General features: G+C 36.2%; 4 protein-coding genes across 8 annotated transcripts; 3 read left to right on the top strand and 1 right to left on the bottom strand.

Moving 5' to 3' along the window:
• The first annotated feature begins 1,281 nt into the window (after window positions 1-1,281).
• LOC124213166 (zinc finger CCCH domain-containing protein 13) lies at window positions 1,282-9,880 on the top strand. Of its 4 annotated transcripts, none has more exons than XM_046614156.2 (12): window positions 1,282-1,441; window positions 1,859-1,917; window positions 2,269-2,465; window positions 2,552-2,625; window positions 2,945-3,022; window positions 5,115-5,584; window positions 6,332-6,485; window positions 6,591-6,761; window positions 6,954-7,451; window positions 7,608-7,752; window positions 7,833-8,064; window positions 8,724-9,880. In XM_046614156.2, the coding sequence occupies exons 2-12, from the start codon at window positions 1,892-1,894 to the stop codon at window positions 9,280-9,282; spliced, it is 2,604 nt and encodes an 867-aa protein (XP_046470112.1). In that variant the 5' UTR covers window positions 1,282-1,441; window positions 1,859-1,891; the 3' UTR covers window positions 9,283-9,880. The 4 variants fall into 4 exon arrangements, with proteins under 4 accessions (XP_046470112.1, XP_046470111.1, XP_046470113.1 ...); XM_046614155.2 differs by having other exon boundaries at window positions 6,329-6,485; XM_046614157.2 differs by lacking the exon at window positions 1,859-1,917 and having other exon boundaries at window positions 6,329-6,485.
• Window positions 9,881-12,922: 3,042 nt separating this feature from the next.
• RpS16 (ribosomal protein S16) lies at window positions 12,923-14,340 on the top strand. The gene is made up of 5 exons (XM_046611791.2): window positions 12,923-13,016; window positions 13,112-13,156; window positions 13,301-13,432; window positions 13,755-13,869; window positions 14,116-14,340. The coding sequence occupies exons 1-5, from the start codon at window positions 13,008-13,010 to the stop codon at window positions 14,259-14,261; spliced, it is 447 nt and encodes a 148-aa protein (XP_046467747.1). The 5' UTR covers window positions 12,923-13,007; the 3' UTR covers window positions 14,262-14,340.
• Window positions 14,341-14,807: 467 nt separating this feature from the next.
• Window positions 14,808-20,087, top strand: Clbn (Nuclear export mediator factor NEMF homolog Clbn). Its single transcript, XM_046613347.2, has 10 exons — window positions 14,808-14,947; window positions 15,077-15,248; window positions 15,320-15,522; window positions 15,648-16,738; window positions 16,806-16,986; window positions 17,067-17,368; window positions 17,481-17,679; window positions 17,818-18,127; window positions 18,206-18,471; window positions 18,559-20,087. The coding sequence occupies exons 1-10, from the start codon at window positions 14,892-14,894 to the stop codon at window positions 18,755-18,757; spliced, it is 2,979 nt and encodes a 992-aa protein (XP_046469303.1). The 5' UTR covers window positions 14,808-14,891; the 3' UTR covers window positions 18,758-20,087.
• On the bottom strand, window positions 18,641-22,450 carry LOC124212839 (serine/threonine-protein kinase VRK1). Of its 2 annotated transcripts, none has more exons than XM_046613349.2 (7): window positions 21,942-22,450; window positions 21,787-21,839; window positions 21,646-21,715; window positions 21,040-21,236; window positions 20,686-20,899; window positions 19,538-20,244; window positions 18,641-19,426 (listed from the first exon to the last, which is right to left on the bottom strand). In XM_046613349.2, exons 1-7 carry the CDS (start codon window positions 22,102-22,104, stop codon window positions 19,157-19,159), a joined length of 1,674 nt encoding a protein of 557 aa, XP_046469305.1. In that variant the 5' UTR covers window positions 22,105-22,450; the 3' UTR covers window positions 18,641-19,156. The 2 variants fall into 2 exon arrangements, with proteins under 2 accessions (XP_046469305.1, XP_046469307.1); XM_046613351.2 differs by having other exon boundaries at window positions 21,787-21,855; window positions 21,942-22,002.
• Window positions 22,451-22,756: the final 306 nt, after the last annotated feature.

The following is a 22,756-nucleotide window of genomic DNA, read 5'->3' as shown; positions in this document are numbered from 1 at the left end:
TGATTACTAATTAAAGTTTGGTCCAGACGATCATGTTTCAACTCACGCAAGTAGTGGGAAAAAAAACCACAAATTATTCCTTAAATTATTCTCAATACCTATGATTTGCATTTCAAATTTTGCCAGGAACGTACGAATTGAAATACAAAATACGTTATTGGGTTTAATACTTTCTTCCCATGTACTTTTGGTATAATTTGCATTTTTATAACGATCGAAATTGAACAACATGACAATGAATTTACTCAAACTGTATTACAACCATCTCGCCGACAAAACAATACATAACATCATCTCTACGAAAGAAAGTATATATTTATAATTCCGTTTTTATTTACGTCGTGTGAACGTATCGATTCAAGCGAGTGTTCCACACCAGTAATATAATCGTTAATTATTGCAAAAATAGACTACTATATCAGCAACATCTTGTCATTTATCATTAAAATCGATAATTGGAAAAACAAAACAAATTTGATAATAAATTATGATCGTTTGAACTGAATAAATTCAATCCGTTGCCAATAAACCAGCTCATCGTTTGAGATTTGATTTATAAAGTCGATTAATGATGGTTATCTGTTGGTACTTATGTACTCAATATAGTATACATACAACACATTATTATATCTATAAAACGTGAAGAACTGATGGTTTCTTAATAAATGAATAATAAAAAACCAAATCGACGTGACCTACTTTAAAGAAGAAAATTCGTCACCTCGTTCATTGCTGATTTTCTTTCGTTTTTCAACCCTAGAAATATTTTCACTATTCTGCAGGGAATTTAATAAACAGCAGTTAATTCTTCCATACAATTGCCGAAGTCAAATTTTGGATTGAAAATTTACAAATACGACTCGTTAATTTCTGCTGCTGGTAAGTACGACTATTTAGAATTAATTTCAATTGATACCATTTTCACCAAAGGATCCAAAACGTGTTAATTAATGCATGCGTCGCGTATCACTAAATTGAATGAAAATAAAATGATGGGGCAAAAGGAAATAATAAGTACAAGAATGTAAAAATAAATGTTAAATGTTATTACAATGCGACATCGTGTGTTTAGTGAGAAACTTCGGAGAAATGGAGCGAGAAAAATATTTGCAAAAACTGAATAAAGGATAAGTGAAGTTTCATTTGGTTATTTTGATGAAAAAGTAGCGAAAATTTGATTTAAGTACCAGGAAACATAAGAATGTAGAGCAGTCATGTTTCCGGTTTAAATTCCGTTCCCTTGTCCAACCTCTTCCATATCCTTTTCACACCCCACGCCGCATCTGCCGCGGATTCAGCCATTTTACATCTATCTAGTATCTCGTGCGCACGGAAAGATATTTCGAGGAGGAAGCGGTTCAACGCGTCATTTGCAATAATTAACAATTAAATTTCTATCGTCCTACATATTAGAAGTACCGAAGTTTAATATATCTACTTGGTAAGCGTCATTTTCACTCACGATTTATGTGTTTTTATAAAAAAAAGAACTACATACATATTCCATGAAATTTGTTTTCAGCAAACGAAAAAATGTTCGCGTTCATTAACTTGCTAGATAACGCCAGTGTGTGTATGCGCAAGAAATACTATCGATTTTTCGATATTGCGTAGCAATGAAATTACTGTCAATTTTTACGGTGAAAAAAAATTAACCCAGTTTTCGATTTTAAGTAACGTTCATTTGTGAAAAATGCGGATATATCCCATCCGCCTTTCCGTGTACCACGCAAAATTTTGTTTCTGTTCGCAAATAGTCAACCGAGAAAATCCCACCGACAAGCTACAGTTTCGTCGAAGTAACTCTGCATCGGTATCTCTGAATCGTTGTGTAACATTTTTACTATTTTATCCGTAGACTCTTTCGGGTCATCGTCGGTAAGCTGTAATCATGAGTTATGGATACAACAAATATAGGTTAGTAATATTCTAAATACGAAAACAAACAGAAAAAGAAAGCTAAAAAATAATTTCACACTTCATCCACGAGATATAATCAGCGTAATCAACCCACTTTAACACAATTCATTACACATATCTAACAATAAATGAGGTGTAACAGCATCACTGGGTTCATGCTTAAACCTTGACGAAAACTATTCTCCTTGGACTCTTATCAAGACATGTAACGTTGAAAGACATCATTGTCATAACAGTAAACGTACTGGGTGAGAAGAAAAGTATTAGAAAATGGAAAAGAGGATCCTTTCGAAGGAAAAAGTAAATTCATGCATAAATTTATCTCATATCCACCATTTATCTTGATAGCTCAAGCATGAGCTCAAGAGGAAGAGGCTTCGGTTCCCGAGGTGGCAGTTCGTATCGAGGACGTGGGGGTGGGGGAGATTGGGGTGGAGGTTCGACGACAGGGATGGGAAGCAGAGGAGGCGGAGGCTATTCCACATCCAGAGGAAGATTTAATTACTCCACACCAAGTTATGATTCGAGATCAAAATATGCCTCTGGTAAGTAAACTTAGACATCATTAAATCACAAAGACATTTCATACAATTTCACTATGGTTAATATGCTCTTTTACTGCTTGTCAAAGGCGGAGGATCTGAGCGGTACTCAAGCCGGGGAGGAAGAGGCGATAATTCTAACAGCTACAAGCGAAGCAGTCGTGTAAGTGTTTCTAGATTAAAATGAGGAAACTGCTATGATTGGTTTCTTGGATATTGGATTAATTTAGATTTCAAGTATTGCCAATTGATGTTGGTCAATAAATTCGGGTTCATTTCGAACGGATTGCACATCCATTGTTGTGTGAATAACTGTTTTTTTTTTTTTTTTTTATCTGGGGAATTGAAATTGCGAAGCCAGTACCTATAACCGAACCTGTGCTTTGCACATTCATCAAAATTCTCACATATCAGTCCTCTTTCATTACAGCTTAAAAGGAATGTAAGTTTGTCAATTGATTCAATTGCTTTTGTCTCAATAGGATTCTTATTCTGGCAGAGATGAACATAGATCGTCGAGTGAATCCAATCGTAAAAGACTGAGGACTGATTCGTATCAGGTATGTAAATTTTATTGCATTATGTAACATATTGGGAAGATATACCAAACGTTAATAAAGATTTGTCAAATAATGTGGTTCGAGTGCACTTTCTACTGTCAGTTTTACATGAGATTTTTGAAAATAGTCTGGGATAACAATATTCCTTTATTTTATATTCGTGAAAATTTAAGATGAAATTATTGTTATCACTTATCAGTCGGAATTTTGATATACCATTAAAATGATTTAGACTGACTGTGGAAATATGAAGAAAATATTTCCTAATGCTCAGCTGATGATGCTTCAGAAAATTCGTGAAATCCAAAAAAATGTAGAAGTAGAAACAACGGACTAAATTGAAGAGATACCGGCAAGATGGCTAAACAGGGTGCACAGCAGGTCTGAAATTCCAATAGCTCTTAAAATGACCTCGAAAGCATTGATTTCTCAAATTGCATCAAGATATATTTTGATAGATTTTGACATTAACGAGTGTGATATTCATTTCTTGTAACTTTAACTATTTTCATTTATGTACAAAATGGGTCCTTTTTATTTTATTTAGATTTTCAAATGATTTATTTTAAAAAAATTGATAGTATTTGTTTATATATATTTTTTATTTATTTATTTTTTTCTATTTAGCCGTTACGGACAGTAATACTTGGAAAATTTGGAGATATTTAGCCTATATAAATTTTGCTGAACACCCTGTAGGTATAAATATGAGACAATAGAATTTTAGTAACTTGTAGTGATAGATTCTGAATGAAAATGAGTGCACTCAGCCATTAGTCAGGCGATGAACGCTGATCAAATACTTATTAGTACTGGTGCTTTCCTTTCAAGCGACGAGCCAACCGCTGCTCGAATGTGAATTGTTTTTGTGTTGGGAGATTGCTCGCAGAATGCGGCAAATCAACAAAAGTTAAACGATGCTATATGTCTACATGAACAACTTATGAATCACGGTACCCTCTAATCTACGACTGCAATGCATTGAGAGCTGAACTGCCTACCAGCAGTCACTTATTATCCACATGAATAGATACCTGTAAAAATAAACAGTTTCAAATAACTCCAATTGTATCGTAGATTGTTGATGCCATAAGACGATACCATGGCATCGAAAAGTGTCAGCTGCAATTGATCGGCAAGGTATAACAAAAAATCACTTAGTCAATATCAAGCAATATGCTGCAGACATCAATGCGTAATGGATCCTACAGGAAACTGATTAAACGTCGATAAATAACGAATCTATTCTGAATGAGTATCATTTTTCCAAATTATACATCAAATTTTTACTACAAAAATAAATATATATCGCTCATCTTTCAGTTTTATGCTTAAATCATTTCTTCCTAACACTTACGTGTGCTAAATTTTTTAAATCAAAGCAATAATCCACTCGTAGACAGTTTCGTTGGCATTGATTCAAATGTTATTCTGATAAATGATTATAAAACTGAAATTCTTTATTCATCAATGACTTCACTTTTCAATGATTACAAGAAGCTTCAATATCATTATGTGACAAACTTAACACTGCATACAATTTCCATGTCAGCACAATAAAATTGAAAGGTGAGAGAGAGAGGAAAAAATAAATTGAATACCTGTTGAATAGTTACGAATTAGACTTCATGAGAAGCCATAATGGTGTGATACTCTCAGGAATAGATATCGTATAGATCATTGAAAACTGGTACCCAGAGATGGGAATCATTGCCATTGATGTGGGATGGTAACACTTATCACAGCTACTCGTCTGTCAGGGAAAAAAAAAATAAAAATAAAAAAGATGGAACAATCCTTTGCCATATTTTCATCAAAGGTCAAAGGATAATGAGGTGTAAACAGAAGTTAACATCAAAATATCGGATTTAAATATGGTTAATATGGAGAGATTGGCATTGTCGTAATAATATAACTAAAGGAGAGAAGCCAATATACAACCATTTCTGCTGAAAAAAATAGCTAAAAAGATTTTATGAACTAATACCGATACAGTAAAATGGAGAATAGAAAAAAATAAAAAACAGTGATAGGAGAGAGGACAAAGAAAAGTGGCAGAGGCAGTGGAGCACAATTGAATTTCGTTTGGCAGGGAGGTGGTAGCGGTGGGAGTTCGCAGAGGTACTCATCGTCATACGGTGGCTCATCTGCGGCACCAACTTACGATGACAACAAGAGATCGTCGTCGTCAAGTGTATACGAGGATGGGGGCAAGAGACCGAGCGATCGAACCTCGACGTATCATCGATCTGAAGAGCGTCATTCAGCCTCGCGTGGGTACGCACCTCCGCCACCCTCTCGTAAGAGCCAGATGCCGCCCCCTTCAGCACCGCGATACAGTACCCCAAGTCGTGGTCGAATATCACACCAATCCGGTGGATACAGGGGCCGCATTTCGACCCGAGGGGGGAGGGGCTTTCATCGTATCAGCTCTAGATCTGATGCAATTTTGGCTCGCAAGCGAACTCTGCAGTCTCTTGATTATCGCCGCAAGCTGATGGCATCAAGGTCTCGAGACTACATTCAACGAGTCCGCATGACGTCGACAAAGATACGCAGGAGGTAACTAACTAGCCAAATCATTTATCGACCGATCTACGTCCTTCCTAGAAAAAGCACCTTATGGTCGATGATCTGAGATGACAATCGACAATGATATATAGATGTAATAGACTGTAGAAAGCAAAAAAAAAAAAAAATTGATGCAGGAACGAAAATGAAGTAGAATTCCTACTGAGAGATGAATTAATTTTAATTTCGTTATAAAAACGAATTTGGCAACAAAATTAATCAAATGACTTCAGTACATCTATGCAACGTTCAACTAGCTAGATCAACTTAGCATTGAAATGTGATAGCTAATTTCTCACGAAAAAAACACAAAACCGAAAATAATATAACAACAACTCTTTTTCTTTGATCAACGATGTTTAACAGAAATAAAAGTTTGTTAGTACATACAATTGAAGGCTTAGAACGAGCGTCATTATTACGAAATTATATTTTACATCTGATTCAATTCTGTGACGATATGCTCTCAAACGAACGCGTGCTGTGTGATGCCATATTAAGTTCAAAATATGTACAAGAGAAGATGGAAAAATACTTACGATTATTCATATGATACGATAATAAAGGCCTTGATTTGGACAAAACGAAAGAGCATAAGCATAAGGTCGCGAAGTTAGCTGTCCCTCAACAGCAAAGAATAAATTTTGATTATTGAGCATGAGAAAGATGGTGAGAAAAAAATGTTAACAAAAAAAGAGTTATTTAAATGACAATGAAAAATTGCTGTGCCATTAGTAGCGGTACTACTAGGGTTTCCGGAGGTAAAAAGGATTCTTCAGTGGGCGCCAGTGTTAAGGACAAGGACAGAGAAATGGCCAAAGCTATCAATGCCGCATTCTCAGACGATGATGATGATGACGACGACAAGAGCAACTGGGACGACGATGAAAAGGTAAAGTAAAAATGTACCGAAACCCTAATAAGTGAATTAAGTTGGTGGTTAACAAAAGTATGACAAATCATCAGTTTCATTTTTGACATCAAAATTTCTGTACAGAATCCAGAGCATGATGAAGATGAGGAAGAGGAGGCGGAGGAAAAGAAGAAAAAAGAAGAAAAGAGAAAGAAGGAGAAATTGGACAGAGAAAGAGAGAGACCAAACACCGAAGATGAGGAGGATAAAGAAGAAGAGGAGGAAAAGGAGGACGATGATGATGGAAAGCATCAGGTAACTTACTTGCAGTAAAATAATAATCTTCGGTAATCTCAATATGTTTATGATAAGTTGAAGATTTGGATGCCCCTCACTTTGAAAGTTTGCTGTACTGATTTTACAATAGTCCAAACAAATTAGGGGCGCAGTGATCTTAAATGTAACCCAAACATTCTAATTAATAAGGTATTGTCCATTGAAATATAGCCGGAAGAACAAGACGAAGTAGAGGATGATGAGGGTGATGAGGAAGACAAAGAAGGTCATGGGCGAGGGGTTGCTACAGACGAACCTGTTCGACGTGCAGACGGAAGGCGGTTCATCAAGTTAAACTGTCCACATTGTGCTCATCGCAGCATAACTTTCAAGGAATATTCTCTCCACCTCTACTCCGGGCGGCATAATGCGGCCATGCGACGTGTTGCTGCTCGACACAAGGCAGCACTAGCTCGAATGCGTGTTATTCAGCGACAAGAACAGCGGCGTGTAGAAGCAAGGGACGCGCAACGCGGAACATTGCCTTCAAGGACGATGTTCTGTCCCATTTGTAAACTGAATTATCGATCGCTCAAGGCGGTGCATCAGTTGTCAGAATCTCATCGTCAAATGAAGAGTTTTCTCACGCCGTTTTGCCGCGTTTGCAGGATCCAGTTCCGATCACCTATGCTTTACGAAAGTCACGTCTGCACCCTGGACCACATCAAGGTACAATATTTATGTGCTTAAAGATCATGACTAAATTGGTAATTTCGCTGATATTCAATAATAATATTGCTAATATCTGAGTAAATCGATAAAACTCCGTCTCGTTAAATGGAGTGATAAATCCTAATTCACGACAGTGTGTGTTATCAATTTCAGAGAAAGAGTGTACTAGATGAAAGAATTGGTAATGGAGGTGTGGATGCTGCCGAGGGAGAAGGAGAGTCTAGTGGTCCTGATGACGACGATAAGGAAGTCAACTTGGACAACTTCATGACATTAGATTCAGTTGGAGACGTAGATGGTGAGTTGCGATTATATGATCAAATACATAGCTAACTTCGATCGAAGATTTGGTTTTCTATTAATATACATTTGAAACAGCTGAAGAAAACGAAGATGCTGCGGAAAAAAAGAAAAAAGAAAAACCAGAGGGTGAAGCGGTTGGAGATGGTGAAAAGAAACCCAAGAACAAGCAGATGATTAAAGTTGGAGCCGAATACATAAAGCGAGTCGAAGTGCAATTTTGTGAATTATGCAAAGTTTACTTGCCACGAAGCGACAACGGAGAGCAAGCTGTTGCGCTTCATTGCTCCACGCGAAGTCACTTAAAGCGGTACACCTCAAAGATTTAATTACCACTTTCCTATACATATAAATACATAGATTCATACATATTATATTCATATTTAATTATACATCTGCACAAGTTGCTATAGATTTATTTCAACTACACCCAGATGAGAGGGTGAGTTGTTAAAAATGTTGTTGAACAAATAAAATCAATTAGGCTTGTGCCTGAATAATGACTATTTGATTATAACGCAAAATGGAGGGGAAAAAGTTTCAGTATTTCTTTAAAACATAAACGATTTAATAATCAATGCATAAATAACTACAGCTGCGTAAACATAGTTTATTTTATTCTTATTTCAAAAATTAAAAGTCCACCTCAGCTTGTCAAACACTGTCAAGTGATTATTGATGGAGTTTTGTTGATATTTATAATTTTAAAAAAGTGAAACTATTTAATTGCAGCATGAAAGATAAGCATATGGTGATCAATTCTTCAAGAGCGTTTGAATTGACTTCTAATTTATATGCAAATCTCAAGAAGTATTATCGAAATCATACTGAAAATTATAGAGCGTAGTTTGTGATAGGTTACAGCGATTGAAATTCACTTTGTACTCGTGTATGTTGCATTGTAGGTATACAATTCCATGCAGAAAAACTTGACAATATCTTTATATAAATGTGCGTAATTATGTTCAGGTACGTTCGTGATAATGACGACAAAGCATTACGACGTCAGGCGGAACGGATTCATCTACAAACTTCCTCTTCTGTCAATGTGAGTTTAACTTCGAACACGTCGACATCTACTGAAGGCGTTAAAAGTGAAACTGCAAATAATGCTACGGCACCTTCGGCTACCGGTACAAATGCCGTATCTCCGAGTAATGCTATAAATACCGACGGCGCTAAACCTGATCATAAAGGATCTGCTGAGATGGAGAAAACTGCTAAAGTTGCTGACAAAGATGTGGCAGGTGAAGAGGACGACGATGATGAATACCAAGGGGACAGCACAGACAAGATTTGGGACGACGTTGACAAAGACTTGGGCGATATTTTGCAGGAAGTTGAACCTGGGACGAAATCAAGTGATGACGAAGATTCGCGATACGACCGTTTCCGTAATTCCGAAAAAAAATTACACAATAAGGAGAAAGAGCGGGAAAGGGAAGCTAATGAAAAAGAGGGAGACGAGAAAGAAATAACGGCTAAAAAGTCTGAAGCAAAGGTGAAACTTGAAAAGGTAGAAAAATAAGTGGATTCAAATTTTGACGAGCGATGTGTCAGTGTAGCTAACGGATGCTAGTAATGGGTATGAATGAAATTTTGTATGTTATCCAGTGGAATATCTATGTTACTAATTTACTCCATAAGGGATCTGTAAGATGTAATTTGGTGGGAAAAATTGTGCCGTGTTTGATCATAAACAATTATTCTTAATAGCAACAGAGGGAAGTATCTGGTTAAACACAAGAGTAAATCACATCTGAAAAAAAATACCGCGGGTTAAATCACCAATTGCTCAAAAGACCCCAAATGGTATTAGACTCCGATAGTAATTGGGAGGTATACAAGGTTTTTAAGTCATGCTACAAGCATCGGAGTTTCTTATTTCTAGGTGTTTCGTTTAAGTTTGACTCTTCTAAAGTGCGTGTCATCGGTTCAACAAACTATCCTTGGATGGAAAATGAGTGTTATGTAGCAAAAATATTAAACCGTCTTTTCATATAAATTAAGTCAATAATTCATTGTACTGTTAGTTAAAATTATAATAATGAAGATAAATATCTACACGTAGGATGAATTATTTAGTACGTATATTAATTGTAATCAATAAAATATGTATAACTATATGATCGCTACCTTCGTTATTCATATACCCATCGTTTACCTATCCAAGTTACGATAATTATAGCTCAGTTCGTTATAATGTTCGCAATAGTTGAAAGCTTTTGTACGACTTGGAAATTATTATTTCAAATTGCACATGAAGAAATCTGTCTACGTAAACAAGAGAAATCTAGCTACCTGGAGAAATTTCCTTATATCTGCGGAGTATTAAGTCCACGCGCATTGACGCGGTCAAACTTTAAAGTTACTTATTGGATTCATGAGGATGAAAGTCGTAACATGGATTTAACAATACATTATTACGAAGAGAATGCTATTTTGCAGTTGTTGAATGATCTGAAATTCAGTGAATCGTAATTAAGCAAAGTATAACACATATTACTCAAAATCATTTTAAAGGTCAAGAATCTTGAAGTTTTTTATCTTAAATTTGGCCCCGTTAACTTTATCAACGGCATCCTTCAATGGATTTCTACATTTGTATAACAATTTAGGTTCGTAAACTTTGCAAAGCTAGGTAAAATTTTGAAGCAAAAATTAGGTGAGCTAATTTTAGACATTGAATTATTGAATTGAAGATCATCCAGATTTTTAATTTACATTATCCGTCTCAAAGACGGAGATGAGATATAAAAATTTCCGAAACACTTGTAGGTACCCTCATTGTCTTCACACCAGCAGTTAATTTGAAACTGCTTTGGTAATTGAGTTGTTTTAAAGTTTACCTGATCATCGTGTAGAATAAACAAAGGATAAAGCCAAGTAAGTAATCAAATAAATATGTCTTGTAGCGAAAAAGCTTACCTAGACAGCGTGTAACGCCTGCAGACAGTTGGCCCACTATGCTTCACCGTATTCCGGGTGCGACGGTTCGCTTCAAATTCGCTGTTTGTTATGCTGATATCTGAGAAATAGTTTCACGCTCTCATTTATAATTTCGTAATTCGAAAACTTATATTTGACTTGGATTGTAAATAGATTTAAAATTTTTATGGTATTTGGAATTTTGTGCAAGTTATAGAATACTATCATCATCGACGATTGCACTTCTAATTCTGTGTAGTTGGTTTATAGGTATATTCATGTGTTTATTATGACCGTTCTTCGCGTCATATGATTGCTTCTCTGATAAGCCTTGGAATCGATTTGGATTTGGCTAATGGATTCGACACTGGATCGAAACATGGTCATTTTAATTCGGTATATTATACCTGTTTCCGATTCATTCAAGAAACTCGTCACTGCACTTCCCGACATATAAATAAAAAAAGATCACAAGAGTTAAGCTATGGTTAATCAAGTGAATATTAAAATAATTATTCAATAAGTCACAGCGCAAAATCTATCAAGTTGAGAACCACACGCGTTCAAACTTGTCAACGTTCGGAAGAGAACTGGCCGATCACGAGTGTGCAGTGGATAGACAAGACTGAAGTTCGTGACGTCAACGTGACGAAACATCATGGAGTAATTCATTGTACAATTTTAGAACGACTTTCAACGAGTTGGCTTTTCAAAATATGAACATGTTTTTTCTCTTACGATATACTAGCTAAATTTCAGACAATCCTAAGGGTGTGAAGTAATGATGATCCGAAACATGCAACGTTAAAGTAACGTTCAGCCTCATGTCGATAGGCAGAGCGGCGACCGCTTCTCTGATCGAAAATTGGAGGTTTTTGTGCGATTGGTTCGAACCAGTATCGGTATTATCTTGCAGGTGGTGCAAAATGCAATTGAATAATAGAAAAAGGGAAAAGTCAGAGGTAACCACTAATTAACACTAATTTCAAAACCACGTGCCTCGGTCATTATCGATTTCTGGACTAATCCAGATTTAATTAAGTTCTTTTCCTCGTAAACAAAATGAATGTGATTTTCAATAGTGAGAAACATGACGTGTTTATGTATAATAGATTTAACTGACAATTGTCGCTAGATAATTGAAACAACTGCCCGAACACACTCGAATTTAAACGGATTCATTCAATATCGTTGAATAAATTTTATGTTCCACACAGAATCACTGAATACATCTGGTATTTGACGGACCTCCCAATAATTTGTATCAACGAATATTGTACCCTTGTGGATCCACTTGCTGTATGCTGAAATGACAGTGATTTCACGCACGATCATTATTTGACGCGATCATGATTTAACGCTCCAAAAATTGTCTGAAGCTACACTTTAAAGAATGCAATCGTCGGATTTTTTTAGCTTAAACACCTTGGTGTTTCAGACGTGATCGATTATAAACTACGTTATAACCCCACCACGCAACGAATCACAAAGATAAACCACGATATTTGCATCTCCTTGGCAAGTTTCTTCCATTTTGAACACAACAAACATCAATAATATACAAGCAATACTCCAAGATTCGAACAATTGACAAGATGACACCCCGATCGTTTGTCGGTTGTTTACATATAAGAAGTCACCGCAAGCCATAGAAATAATGCATATAAAGTGGCCGGGTGAGTGGTAAATGACAAACACGTAGAACATTCCGATAAATTTCCTTCGAAATTGTGCAAAGCTAGGAGATAAATAAATATCAAATAAATTTTTTTGCCATCCTTCGCTGACAAACCTGTGCAACAAGTGTCATTTTTTTTTTTTATTTCACCGATTCATTGAATTTTTGAATATTTACACTCGCAATTATCTACACAGTGGCGGGGAATTGCTACGTAGGTTATTTAGGCTAGTATATACTCAATATCACACCGTGACAATATAATTACGGTAGTATTTTTTTGTAAGTATAGTTGAATTAATAGACTTGAAGTCTTTACTATCCAAATCGCGATAAACCGAAAGCGGAAGCATTGAGTTCACCGAAGTCGGAATGAGCACGGAAGCAACACGACGGTCGGTGGATATAAAAATGATAAATGAACTCACCGTTAATGTTGCAAACAAGATCTAGTGATAAACTAATTTCTAAATTCAAATATTGGAATGAATAGATATCTCCAATTTAAAGTTGAATAATTTCGACGCTTCAAGAATATGGAGAAAATTACATTCATTCCATAATGTTGTTGACTAGAGTAGTGCTCTTTTGACGGTGAGGTATTCGAGATATACACTCAACTTCCTTTCCACGAGGAACCCTCCAAAATGCAGAAGGTACTTTGGCGTCACCGAACCGAGTTAATATTTATTTTGAAAAAATTCGAACGTTCAGTAACCGTGCTTTAATAAAAAATATTTCTCTTTTACAGACAAAGAAAGAGCCCATTCATTCCGTGCAGGTCTTCGGCCGCAAGGTAAGCCTGAATGATATTTTACATATTTCACTGGCTCACATGCTCGAAAAAATGGCGACCGCGTTTGGTTAGTCGGCTTTTTGACGTTGAGAAACTCGTTAAACACCTTCCACCCATCCGTAATCATCAATTTATTATCTTTAGAAAAGCGCAACCGCTGTTGCTTATTGCAAACGCGGTCGTGGCAACCTCAGAGTCAATGGACGTCCCTTGGAAATGGTCGAGCCGCGAGTGCTCCAGTACAAACTTCAGGAGCCAATTCTCCTTCTCGGCAAGGTAAGGTTTCGTATTATTTGAACTGTTTATTTTCCATCGTTTCTCACTTTCATTTCCTAAACGTTATATTTTCGACTTCAATGAAGTTTTTTTTTTATTCAATCGACTCACCCGCCTAATCCTAACCTCAAGAATAACCTCATCAAGGCAAATGTGTTGGCTTCTAGCACCTATTTTACAACAGTGATGTTTACTTATTCCGAAAATGATTTTCTGAATGAAATAAAATAAGGAATCTGAGACTTCTAACATTAACTCATGCATTGTACTGTCAAAACACCTACTAACAAATTGATCATAGAAATTATACTTTTATTCTTAGGAGAAATTCTCAGCCGTCGACATTAGAGTAAGGGTTAATGGAGGTGGACACGTTGCCCAGATCTATGCCATTCGTCAGGCGATTTCTAAAGCTTTAGTTTCGTACTACCAAAAGTGTAAGTATTGATCATGGATTATTATGAATTGTATTCTTTCCATTCTATAAGATGCTAGTCTAATTAATGACCAAGACAGCATATGTTTGTATACATATATAAATTGTGTAATACCATTAATTTTATTACACGGTGTCAAGAAAAATCTTTGTTTCAATTTTTGATTTATGTAATAATTATTGCACCTTTCTTTTGAAGAATCTTGCAACTATTTTCTAGTAAAATGATATATTCTTCCTGTTATAGATGTCGACGAAGCGAGCAAAAAGGAGATCAAAGACATGCTCATTCAATACGACAGAACCCTGCTTGTTGCGGACCCGAGACGCTGTGAGCCGAAGAAGTTTGGTGGACCGGGAGCTCGTGCCCGCTACCAGAAGTCTTACCGTTAAGCACACTTATAACTGTATATGTCATTTTATATTCTATCTGTGAAAGACCGAAATAAATGGTGTGTACAAAAATAATAAATGGATGCCGGAGTCTTCATTTCACTAGATAACTAGCTCTATCATGTTACTTGAATCTAAGACTCTAGATAAATTTTTGGCATGTTTGCTCTTACGTTCTTTATTCCTATATTAAATTTTTTTCGTTTATTCCTATTTCTTCAATTAAACTCAGGAAGAAGTATTTGGAAAAAATATAGTGTTTACCCATGGAACAAAATACTTCTGTAAATTTGAACTTGTGGCTTCGAAATGTGTAAAAAAATATATTTATTTTTAATATCTGTAACTAAGGAATTTATTTTTCAAGAACACTTTTATAATAATTTTCACTACTCAAGTTTATTGTTAGCATGATGTTGGGTCAAATTTTAGCTTTTACCAATCCTGAGGTACGCCTCTCGATTACTGATGTGTTCACGTATTGCGCATATGCAGGCAGAGGTATGCATATGTATTGTAGGTTTGCAATAGAGCCCTCAATAGCCGTCCCGTCGTTGTTGACAGACGTGCGGAAATGTGCCAAACATTTCCGAAATTTTCGATACGTCAAATTTATGAGTAAATACAAATATGAAGACTCGATTTAATACGTACGATCTTTTGTGCTCTGTCACAGAGCTGCAAAGGTGGGTAAATTTCAGTGAAATGAAAATAATTTCAATTGAAAATAATTTGAGGTTATATCTCTGTTTTAGTTTTATTCCGATTACAAGTTTTTTAATCACAATGTTCATTCGATTTCATTGAATACTCAGGCTCATCGGGATGCGTGTCAACCAAATTTATGACATAGACAATCGAACTTACCTCATTCGCTTACAGCGTAGCGAAGAGAAAGTCGTTCTTCTTCTGGAGTCAGGAAATCGAATTCACACAACCGCTTTTGAATGGCCCAAAAATGTTGCTCCTTCTGGCTTCAGCATGAAGGTGAAATTCGATTTTTATTGTGCAGTTACACATTATTATTCAAATTCCTAATACTTGGGCAATTTATGTAGATGCGTAAACATTTGAAAAACAAACGTCTCGAGAGCTTGAAGCAGCTGGGAGTTGACCGCATAGTAGATATGCAATTTGGCACAGGAGAAGCAGGGTATCATGTCATTCTGGAATTGTACGATCGTGGGAATATTGTGCTTACCGATAATGAGATGAATATTTTAAACATCTTGAGGCCTCACACCGAGGGAGAGAAAGTAAGGTGTGTTGTGAGATACCGCTAAATGTACTCCAAAGTAAACATTGAACTTCATTCCTGAAAGAAGTATCTTTCCTTATAAAATTGTAAAACTCGTATATAATCGGACGATTATAAAACACTCTTAGGTTTGCTGTGAAAGAAAAATATCCATCCGATCGCGCTCGCTTGACGACTATGCCACCAATGGAACAGATCCATGAATGTGTGTTGAGTGGAAAGACTGGAGAGCCATTGAAAAAAATTTTAAACCCACACTTAGAGTTCGGCCCTGCTATTATAGACCATGTTCTATTACAGACAGGTTTCCCAGTCAATTGTAAAATTGGAAAAAATTTCGATGTAGCCAATGATTTTCCAAAATTAGTTCTTGCTCTTGAGGCGGCTGACAAGATATTTACAGAAGCTATTAAAAGCATAAGCAAGGGTTACATTACACAGAAGAAGGAAGCAAGACCTTCGCAGGATGGAAAAGAAGATTACATTTTTGCAAACGTAGAATTTCATCCCATGCTTTTCGAACAGCACAAAAACCTCCCCTTTAAAGAATTTGAATCATTCGATCGTGCGGTAGACGAATTTTTCTCTGGTCTTGAAGGACAAAAATTGGACTTGAAAGCTTTACAGCAGGAACGGGAAGCTATGAAGAAGTTAGACAACGTTCGAAAGGACCATGATCAGAGACTTGTATCCTTAGAAAAGACACAAGAAATGGATAAGCAGAAAGCGGAACTGATTACACGGAATCAAGTTTTAGTGGATAATGCTATTTTAGCGATTCAAAGTGCTCTGGCCAATCAAATGGCTTGGCCAGATATAGAAACGCTTTTGAAGGAAGCTCAAGCCAGAGGAGATCCTGTTGCAGCTGCTATAAAGCACCTGAAATTAGAATCAAATCATATCAGTTTACTTCTGAGCGATCCATATGAAAATAGTGACCAAAGTGATGACGATGAACCTGAGTTAAAACCAATGATTATTGACGTTGACTTAGCTCATTCAGCGTTCGGGAATGCTAGGCGATATTACGATCAAAAACGATCAGCAGCAAAGAAACAGCAAAAGACAATCGAGTCACAAGGAAAAGCACTAAAGTCTGCAGAGAAGAAAACTAAACAGGCATTAAAAGAAGTTCAAACCATACACAGTATCAATAAAGCAAGAAAAGTGTACTGGTTTGAAAAGTTCTACTGGTTCATCAGTTCTGAAAATTATTTGAGTATGTGTTGAAAATTAACATCGTTTTTCAAATAATTTATCCGGTGTTAATGCTAATGTTTTTCCAGTAATCGGTGGCAGAGATCAGCAGCAAAACGAACTAATTGTAAAACGGTACCTTCGACAGGGGGATGTTTATGTTCACGCAGATTTAACTGGGGCCAGTTCCATTGTAGTAAAAAATTCTGGGACTGGTCCAATACCGCCAAAGACTTTGGCAGAGGCAGGGACTATGGCAGTTTCATACAGGTGATACACCAGTGGAGTAGCAAGTGTCGTGTAAGGGAAAACTTGAAGTAAGAGTGAGCAAAGTACCTTTTCATTTTCAGCGTTGCATGGGAGGCAAAAGTTGTAGCCGGTGCCTGGTGGGTAAACAGTGATCAAGTATCAAAAACAGCACCAACCGGTGAATACCTGACCACAGGATCATTCATGATACGTGGAAAAAAAAATTATTTACCACCATGTCAGCTTGTAATGGGATTGGGTTTTTTATTTCGACTTGAGGAAAGTTCTATCGAACGTCATAAAGACGAAAGAAAAGTTCGAACTTTGGAAGAAGATATTACATCTGAAACAAATGCATTGTCAGATCACGAGATTGAATTGGAAAGTGATTCTAATGATGAAGGTATTTAATTGGGTATATTTACCTTGTTATAAATGTTAATGTGATAAAATATTGTTTACCCTTAGAGGAGACAATGGTAACTTTCGATGCTTTGTTTCAACTTTTCTTACAGAGGAAGATACTGCAACACAGAAAACTCAACTATTACCAATTGTGGAAGGAGAATCCGACTTAACGGAGAAATTAAACGATGCTGATAAATCCAGATCGGATAAACAAAGTGATATAATAGAAAAAGATAGTGGTAGTGATTCTGACGAAGGACCACATTTTCCCAACACACAGATAAAAATTAATCTGCCTGGTAAAACGTAAGATTCTCAACAGAAATTATTTATAAATCAATTCTAATATTTTGCCTTGTAATTATAACTTTGAGTGACACTGAAGATTTTTAGGATTATTCTTTTATCTTGTTGCACTTATGTTTTATATTTTACTTGCAATAGATTGAAACCTCACTTGAACACAACAAGAGATACAAAACCTCAGAATAAGCTCACAGAACAAGAAGAGAATGTGATTTACCTTGGGGATGGCAAACCCGTTGTATTAACGAATAAACAAGAGAAAGATGGCTCAAAACTGGATCAAGAAAAAAAATTACCCGAAAAACAAGACAACAAAAATGAAAAAGAATCTAAACAAAAAGATCGCGAATTACCTAAAAGAGGACAGAAAGGAAAGTTGAAAAAAATCAAAGAAAAATATAAAGATCAGGATGAAGAAGACAGAAGACGGTTGATGGAGGCATTGAAGGTAAGTACATGATATTTTTCGTGGCTGAGAAGTACAAAAGCTGTTACAAATTGCTAGTTCAGGTCTTTAAATTTACAGCCGGCAGGGGCAGCTAAAGAAGATAAGCGTAAAAATAAAAACAAAGATCCCTCTGGACCAAAACAGCAGGGTAAAAAAAAGGGAACAGCTTATATGCCAAAAGTATCGACGGTAAATCCTTATAACGAAGAAGATGGGGAGGAAGATGTGGGACCAGCTCCGGAAATAGATATGTTGGATCAGTTGACTGGCAAGCCAATTGCAGAAGATGAGTTACTATTTGCTGTGCCGATAGTTGCTCCCTATAATACTCTTATTAACTATAAGTACGTGAAATTCAAGTGATTCATAAGATTTTGCTTACCTTAAATGAGCAAAATATGTTTACGTTATCATTATATTTTTTGATACAGATACAAGGTAAAGTTAACTCCAGGAACTGGGAAAAGAGGCAAAGCTGCAAAAACTGCTGTAGCGATGTTTTTGCGAGATAGAGGAACTACGCCTCGAGAAAAGGATCTATTGAAGGCAGTTAAAGATGAAGTTATGGCCAGAAACCTTCCTGGAAAGGTCAAAATCAGTGCTCCGCAAATGCAAAAACTGAAAAAGTAAGGAATCATGTTAATGAAACATCATGGTCATTGTATTCAAGTGAGGTGTAGATGGTGGTCAAAACGTGATAGTCGTATCGGTTTTACAGGCTGTATATATGTGTATGCAATTCCGTCAAAAAAAAAGATATTTAATTCTAAACAATCTTTGGACGACCTTATTTCAACACTCACCTGATAATTATTTCATAGCTTATTGTACAATGAACATACTGATCAATCGGGAAGATATATCAAAAATGATTCAAAATATTTAATCACAATCATTATCAATACAGGAATAGTAACATAGGGTAGTTGCTGATAGTGAAATAACGTATATATTAGCTGATAACGTCTAAAGGGCGGAAACTTTAAAATGAAAATATTCATTGGAATTAGTACGATGTGGTGAAATGTATTAGGAACACAAGTTACCTCTCCTGTTCCTTGGTGTTTTACTCTTATTTACACTTTTATACTCCCCCGGTTTGATGGTGTTACTACTTTTCACTGTCGGAGCATCTCTCCACGATTTTGCAGGCTTTTTGGACGATGTCTTACATACTTCCTCGTCATCGTCGCCAAACATGTCCTCATCACTGTTGTTTTCGACTAGCGATTCTTCTGATTCAATGAGTTTCTTCTTTGGCTTTGTTAGCACTTTTGGTCGCGATTTAGTTCCCTGTATCTAAAATTATTAACCTTTAAATGATCGGACCACTGCAGTGTCAAAAATTTAAATATCCATAAAGGAGGCAACGAAAGAAATTAATAGAAGCATAACTTCAATATGTAATACCTGTGTTTCATCATCAGATACCGTTTCATCAGGGTCATATTGCTTCTGTGATTTTTTTGTTATTCGTTTCAATGGTTTCTGGCCAATATCTTTATTAACCACCTCTGAATTCTCATCTTTTTTGTTTTTCTTCTTTCTCTTGATTTTTATTTCAATTTCCGTGTCCGAATCATCTGTGACCTCAATGTTCTTCAATATTCTTCGCTTATCTTGAACTCTTTTTCCTTTCCTACTAGAAATTATAAGCGATCCAAGATCACTGTCATTAAGTGCGTTTGATACAGGACTTGGACTTCTTGTCTTTTGCATACGAGGACTCTTCCTCAAAACTTCAGACGCTGGTTTTTTAATTTTTCCAGGTGTTGCCAAAACCTTCGAAACAGTACTACTGGCAGAAAATCCTAATCTTTCGCCTGGTTTGTGACCGATATCTTTTAGTCCTCTAATAAGGATATCTTTGAATTTGGCATAGTTTGGCGACTCATTGAATTTAGTAACATTGATCAGTTTCATGAACTTGAAAATAGATTCGGGTACAGTATTGGAGAAGCATTTTTTTAAAAACTGTGGAATGTCTTCGAAAGCTTTTTCCTTTTGTTTCTGAACATTCAATGGCTCTGTTAAATTTTTTTCCCAGGGTAGTGAACCGCACAGCCATTGTATCATGTTATATCCTAAAATTTCAAAATCACCCCGCATCGTTGGAACTAGAAATCAAAAAAGGAAAAAAAAAATTGACGCAATGAAATGAATTTCCATTTGTGAAAGGTAAAAATAATATCAGCAATATTTCATATATTGCAAGTATGGTTTACACAACTTTGTTTGCCTGCGGTCCATACTTGAAGTAGAAGTTTTTACGAAATACAAAGACTCTGAACAGTACAAGAAAGAATACTTTTACATCCCAATACTGAAAAGCGCTCTTTTTTTTTGATGCGGCACTTAAAAAAGAAATTGCAAACCGTACTTTTGGTACGAAAAGTATGGTGTGCACCATGGAGGCAATCTCTTTACGCCTCACATATTTGCAATATTCGTTTTCAGTTTGCGCATGTGCTTGCCTTCAACTTGTAGTGCAAACTTACACTAAACGTAAGAAAATCCACTTTGCCTCCCTGATGCACAGTCTACTATATTTCACTTACTTCCCATGTGCATATCTCTGCTTGTGTACTCAATTGTACCATTATGAGTTTTCTTAGGATCAGGCTTATACTCAGTCTTATTTGTGTAGTGTGATGCCAACCCAAAATCTACTAGATAATTGTGGTCTGCAGACTTTAGACTTTGCAACAAATTTGCACCCTTTATGTCAGCATGCACATAAGTTTTGTTGTGCATATATTCCAAGACATCAATCTGAAAGAATGTACGAAATCCAATTTGTGAATGAGAGTGTAGGTTTAAGGGAAAATAATTGATAGATAAGAATTTCCAAAGAAAATTATCGCAGAGAACACTACTTTACTAATAGAAATAATATGAGAAAATTTTCTTACGATTTGCAAAGCAATATTATATACTGTGTGTTCTGGAAATATACGATTATTTTCCAAAAAGATGTCCCATAAGTTTTTTCCGAATCGTTCCATTACCACAAATCTGTACTTTGTGTTATGACATTCGTGACTACCAGAACCAATGTAGCTTGGCATTCCAAGGAATGGAAGTTTTCGTTCTCTCTTCCATGATTCGACTAAGGCACACAAGTAAAGTTTGAACTTGTGAGTATTGCTCAATAGTTTTCTCAAGGGTGTCAGTTTGAGCATCGCAATAGATTTCTCTAACTAAATATTTTTACAATAAATTATTACAGTTCAATGCAATATTGTACATGATTATACTGTCATCAAATATTTTTACTTCACACCAGATTAATGGCAAATACAAATCTTTAGAATCCTCAACATCAAACAAGATTAATAATAACATAGAATTTTGTATTAGGTTCTATGAAAAGTGGCTGGGAGTTCTTTGATAACTAGAGTTAGTCGACACCTTGATTTCTCAAATTGTATTATTTACTAAAGTTACATATTGATAATTACGAATTAATAGACATTGGCAATATTTAAATAAGTGACATGATTTGATCAAATACATACTGTCGGTTGGCTTAGCATTACGCATGTAAAAATGCATCTCAACAAACAGGGGTCCATTCTCATGAGGTTCCTACAAAGAGGTGCATACATTAGGACGGTACGAGCATCAAAAAGTATTAGTTGATAATTAGAAGCACTTACTATCTTGATAACGTATGGGTAAGTCTTAGATTTTCCATCGGTGTACGATGCAGCTGTAATAAAAATTACCTGCTTATATAATATCATTATTTTCTACCGTAAAATGGAAATCGTGAAAGTTAACGAACTCGATTTTGCGTATTAGCAATAAATACCTGAGTAAATTTCCCCGAAACCACCGACACCGATAGAAGGGCCGATTATCCATCGTTTCTTAGCCACGTCTGTTAAAATTTCTCCATTAGGGATAGGATCGGGTAATTTGTAACCATTAGCACCCTTCTTCTTCGGTGCCTTTTTCGCGCCTTTGCCGGACATTTTCGAGGTTAGCAAGTTTCCCGATAAATCAACGATCAAAAACTGTTACAGCGAAAACCTTATATACAGCTAACTCCGAATTTATACAACAGTAAAAAATAGTTGAAACAAATGGATTGGAAACAAGTAAATATTTAACAAATTGTTACGCTATAACGCAGAAACTTAACCCTCAACTACTTTTCATAAATACAAAACTACAAATTTTCCCATTAAATTTCAAACCGTCTCCATGGCAGGAGATGGTCATCCATGCATACTAGTGCCGAATTTCTGGTAGGTTTCGATGTAGCTGGCAGCGCTAAAAACTCCCTAAGACAGAGGCAGAGCTATTCACGAACTCGAGAGTGCAAAAGAGATAAAAAAAATTCGTTGTCAGCACTGAGAGAGCTAATCATGGAGACTGGAGTATATATAGGAACGCACCCTTTATTGGTTGCGCAGAATGTGGTGTTCTAGAATTTCTTGTCCAATCCCGTGTCCGATCTTCGTCCTAATGATAAGTAACATACATACATATCAAGGTTTCTCTCTGGTTGGTTCAACCAGAGATGAGTAGGGAGATCTCCAACGCTCGGCTTTTCGTGATACCAGCTAGGTTGGAGCGTCGACGTGACACCTAGGCGGCCACGCACCGAAGGTGGCCCATTTC

The sequence above is a fragment of the Neodiprion pinetum genome, chromosome 2 (genome assembly GCF_021155775.2).
Source record: "Neodiprion pinetum isolate iyNeoPine1 chromosome 2, iyNeoPine1.2, whole genome shotgun sequence".
NCBI lineage: Eukaryota > Metazoa > Arthropoda > Insecta > Hymenoptera > Diprionidae > Neodiprion > Neodiprion pinetum.
The sequence above is the reverse complement of the archived record's forward strand: the minus strand, read 5'-3'. Positions and strand labels throughout refer to the sequence as shown.

Excerpts from the sequence above, each read along its gene's own strand:
- LOC124212839 (XM_046613349.2), bottom strand. The coding sequence starts at position 22,104 with ATGTCCGGCAAAGGCGCGAAAAAGGCACCGAAGAAGAAGGGTGCTAAT. Across the intron at positions 21,840-21,941 it reads TTTCGGGGAAATTTACTCAG|CTGCATCGTACACCGATGGA; the intron begins GTATTTATTGCT and ends TTTTTATTACAG. Across the intron at positions 21,716-21,786 it reads ACCCATACGTTATCAAGATA|GAACCTCATGAGAATGGACC; the intron begins GTAAGTGCTTCT and ends ACCTCTTTGTAG.
- RpS16 (XM_046611791.2), top strand. Across the intron at positions 13,157-13,300 it reads TGCAGGTCTTCGGCCGCAAG|AAAAGCGCAACCGCTGTTGC; the intron begins GTAAGCCTGAAT and ends TATTATCTTTAG. Across the intron at positions 13,433-13,754 it reads CAATTCTCCTTCTCGGCAAG|GAGAAATTCTCAGCCGTCGA; the intron begins GTAAGGTTTCGT and ends TTTTATTCTTAG.
- Clbn (XM_046613347.2), top strand. The coding sequence starts at position 14,892 with ATGAAGACTCGATTTAATACGTACGATCTTTTGTGCTCTGTCACAGAG. Across the intron at positions 14,948-15,076 it reads TCTGTCACAGAGCTGCAAAG|GCTCATCGGGATGCGTGTCA; the intron begins GTGGGTAAATTT and ends TTGAATACTCAG. Across the intron at positions 17,369-17,480 it reads AAGTGATTCTAATGATGAAG|AGGAAGATACTGCAACACAG; the intron begins GTATTTAATTGG and ends CTTTTCTTACAG.
- LOC124213166 (XM_046614155.2), top strand. The coding sequence starts at position 1,892 with ATGAGTTATGGATACAACAAATATAG. Across the intron at positions 5,585-6,328 it reads TCGACAAAGATACGCAGGAG|TAGCGGTACTACTAGGGTTT; the intron begins GTAACTAACTAG and ends CTGTGCCATTAG. Across the intron at positions 8,065-8,723 it reads ACGCGAAGTCACTTAAAGCG|GTACGTTCGTGATAATGACG; the intron begins GTACACCTCAAA and ends AATTATGTTCAG.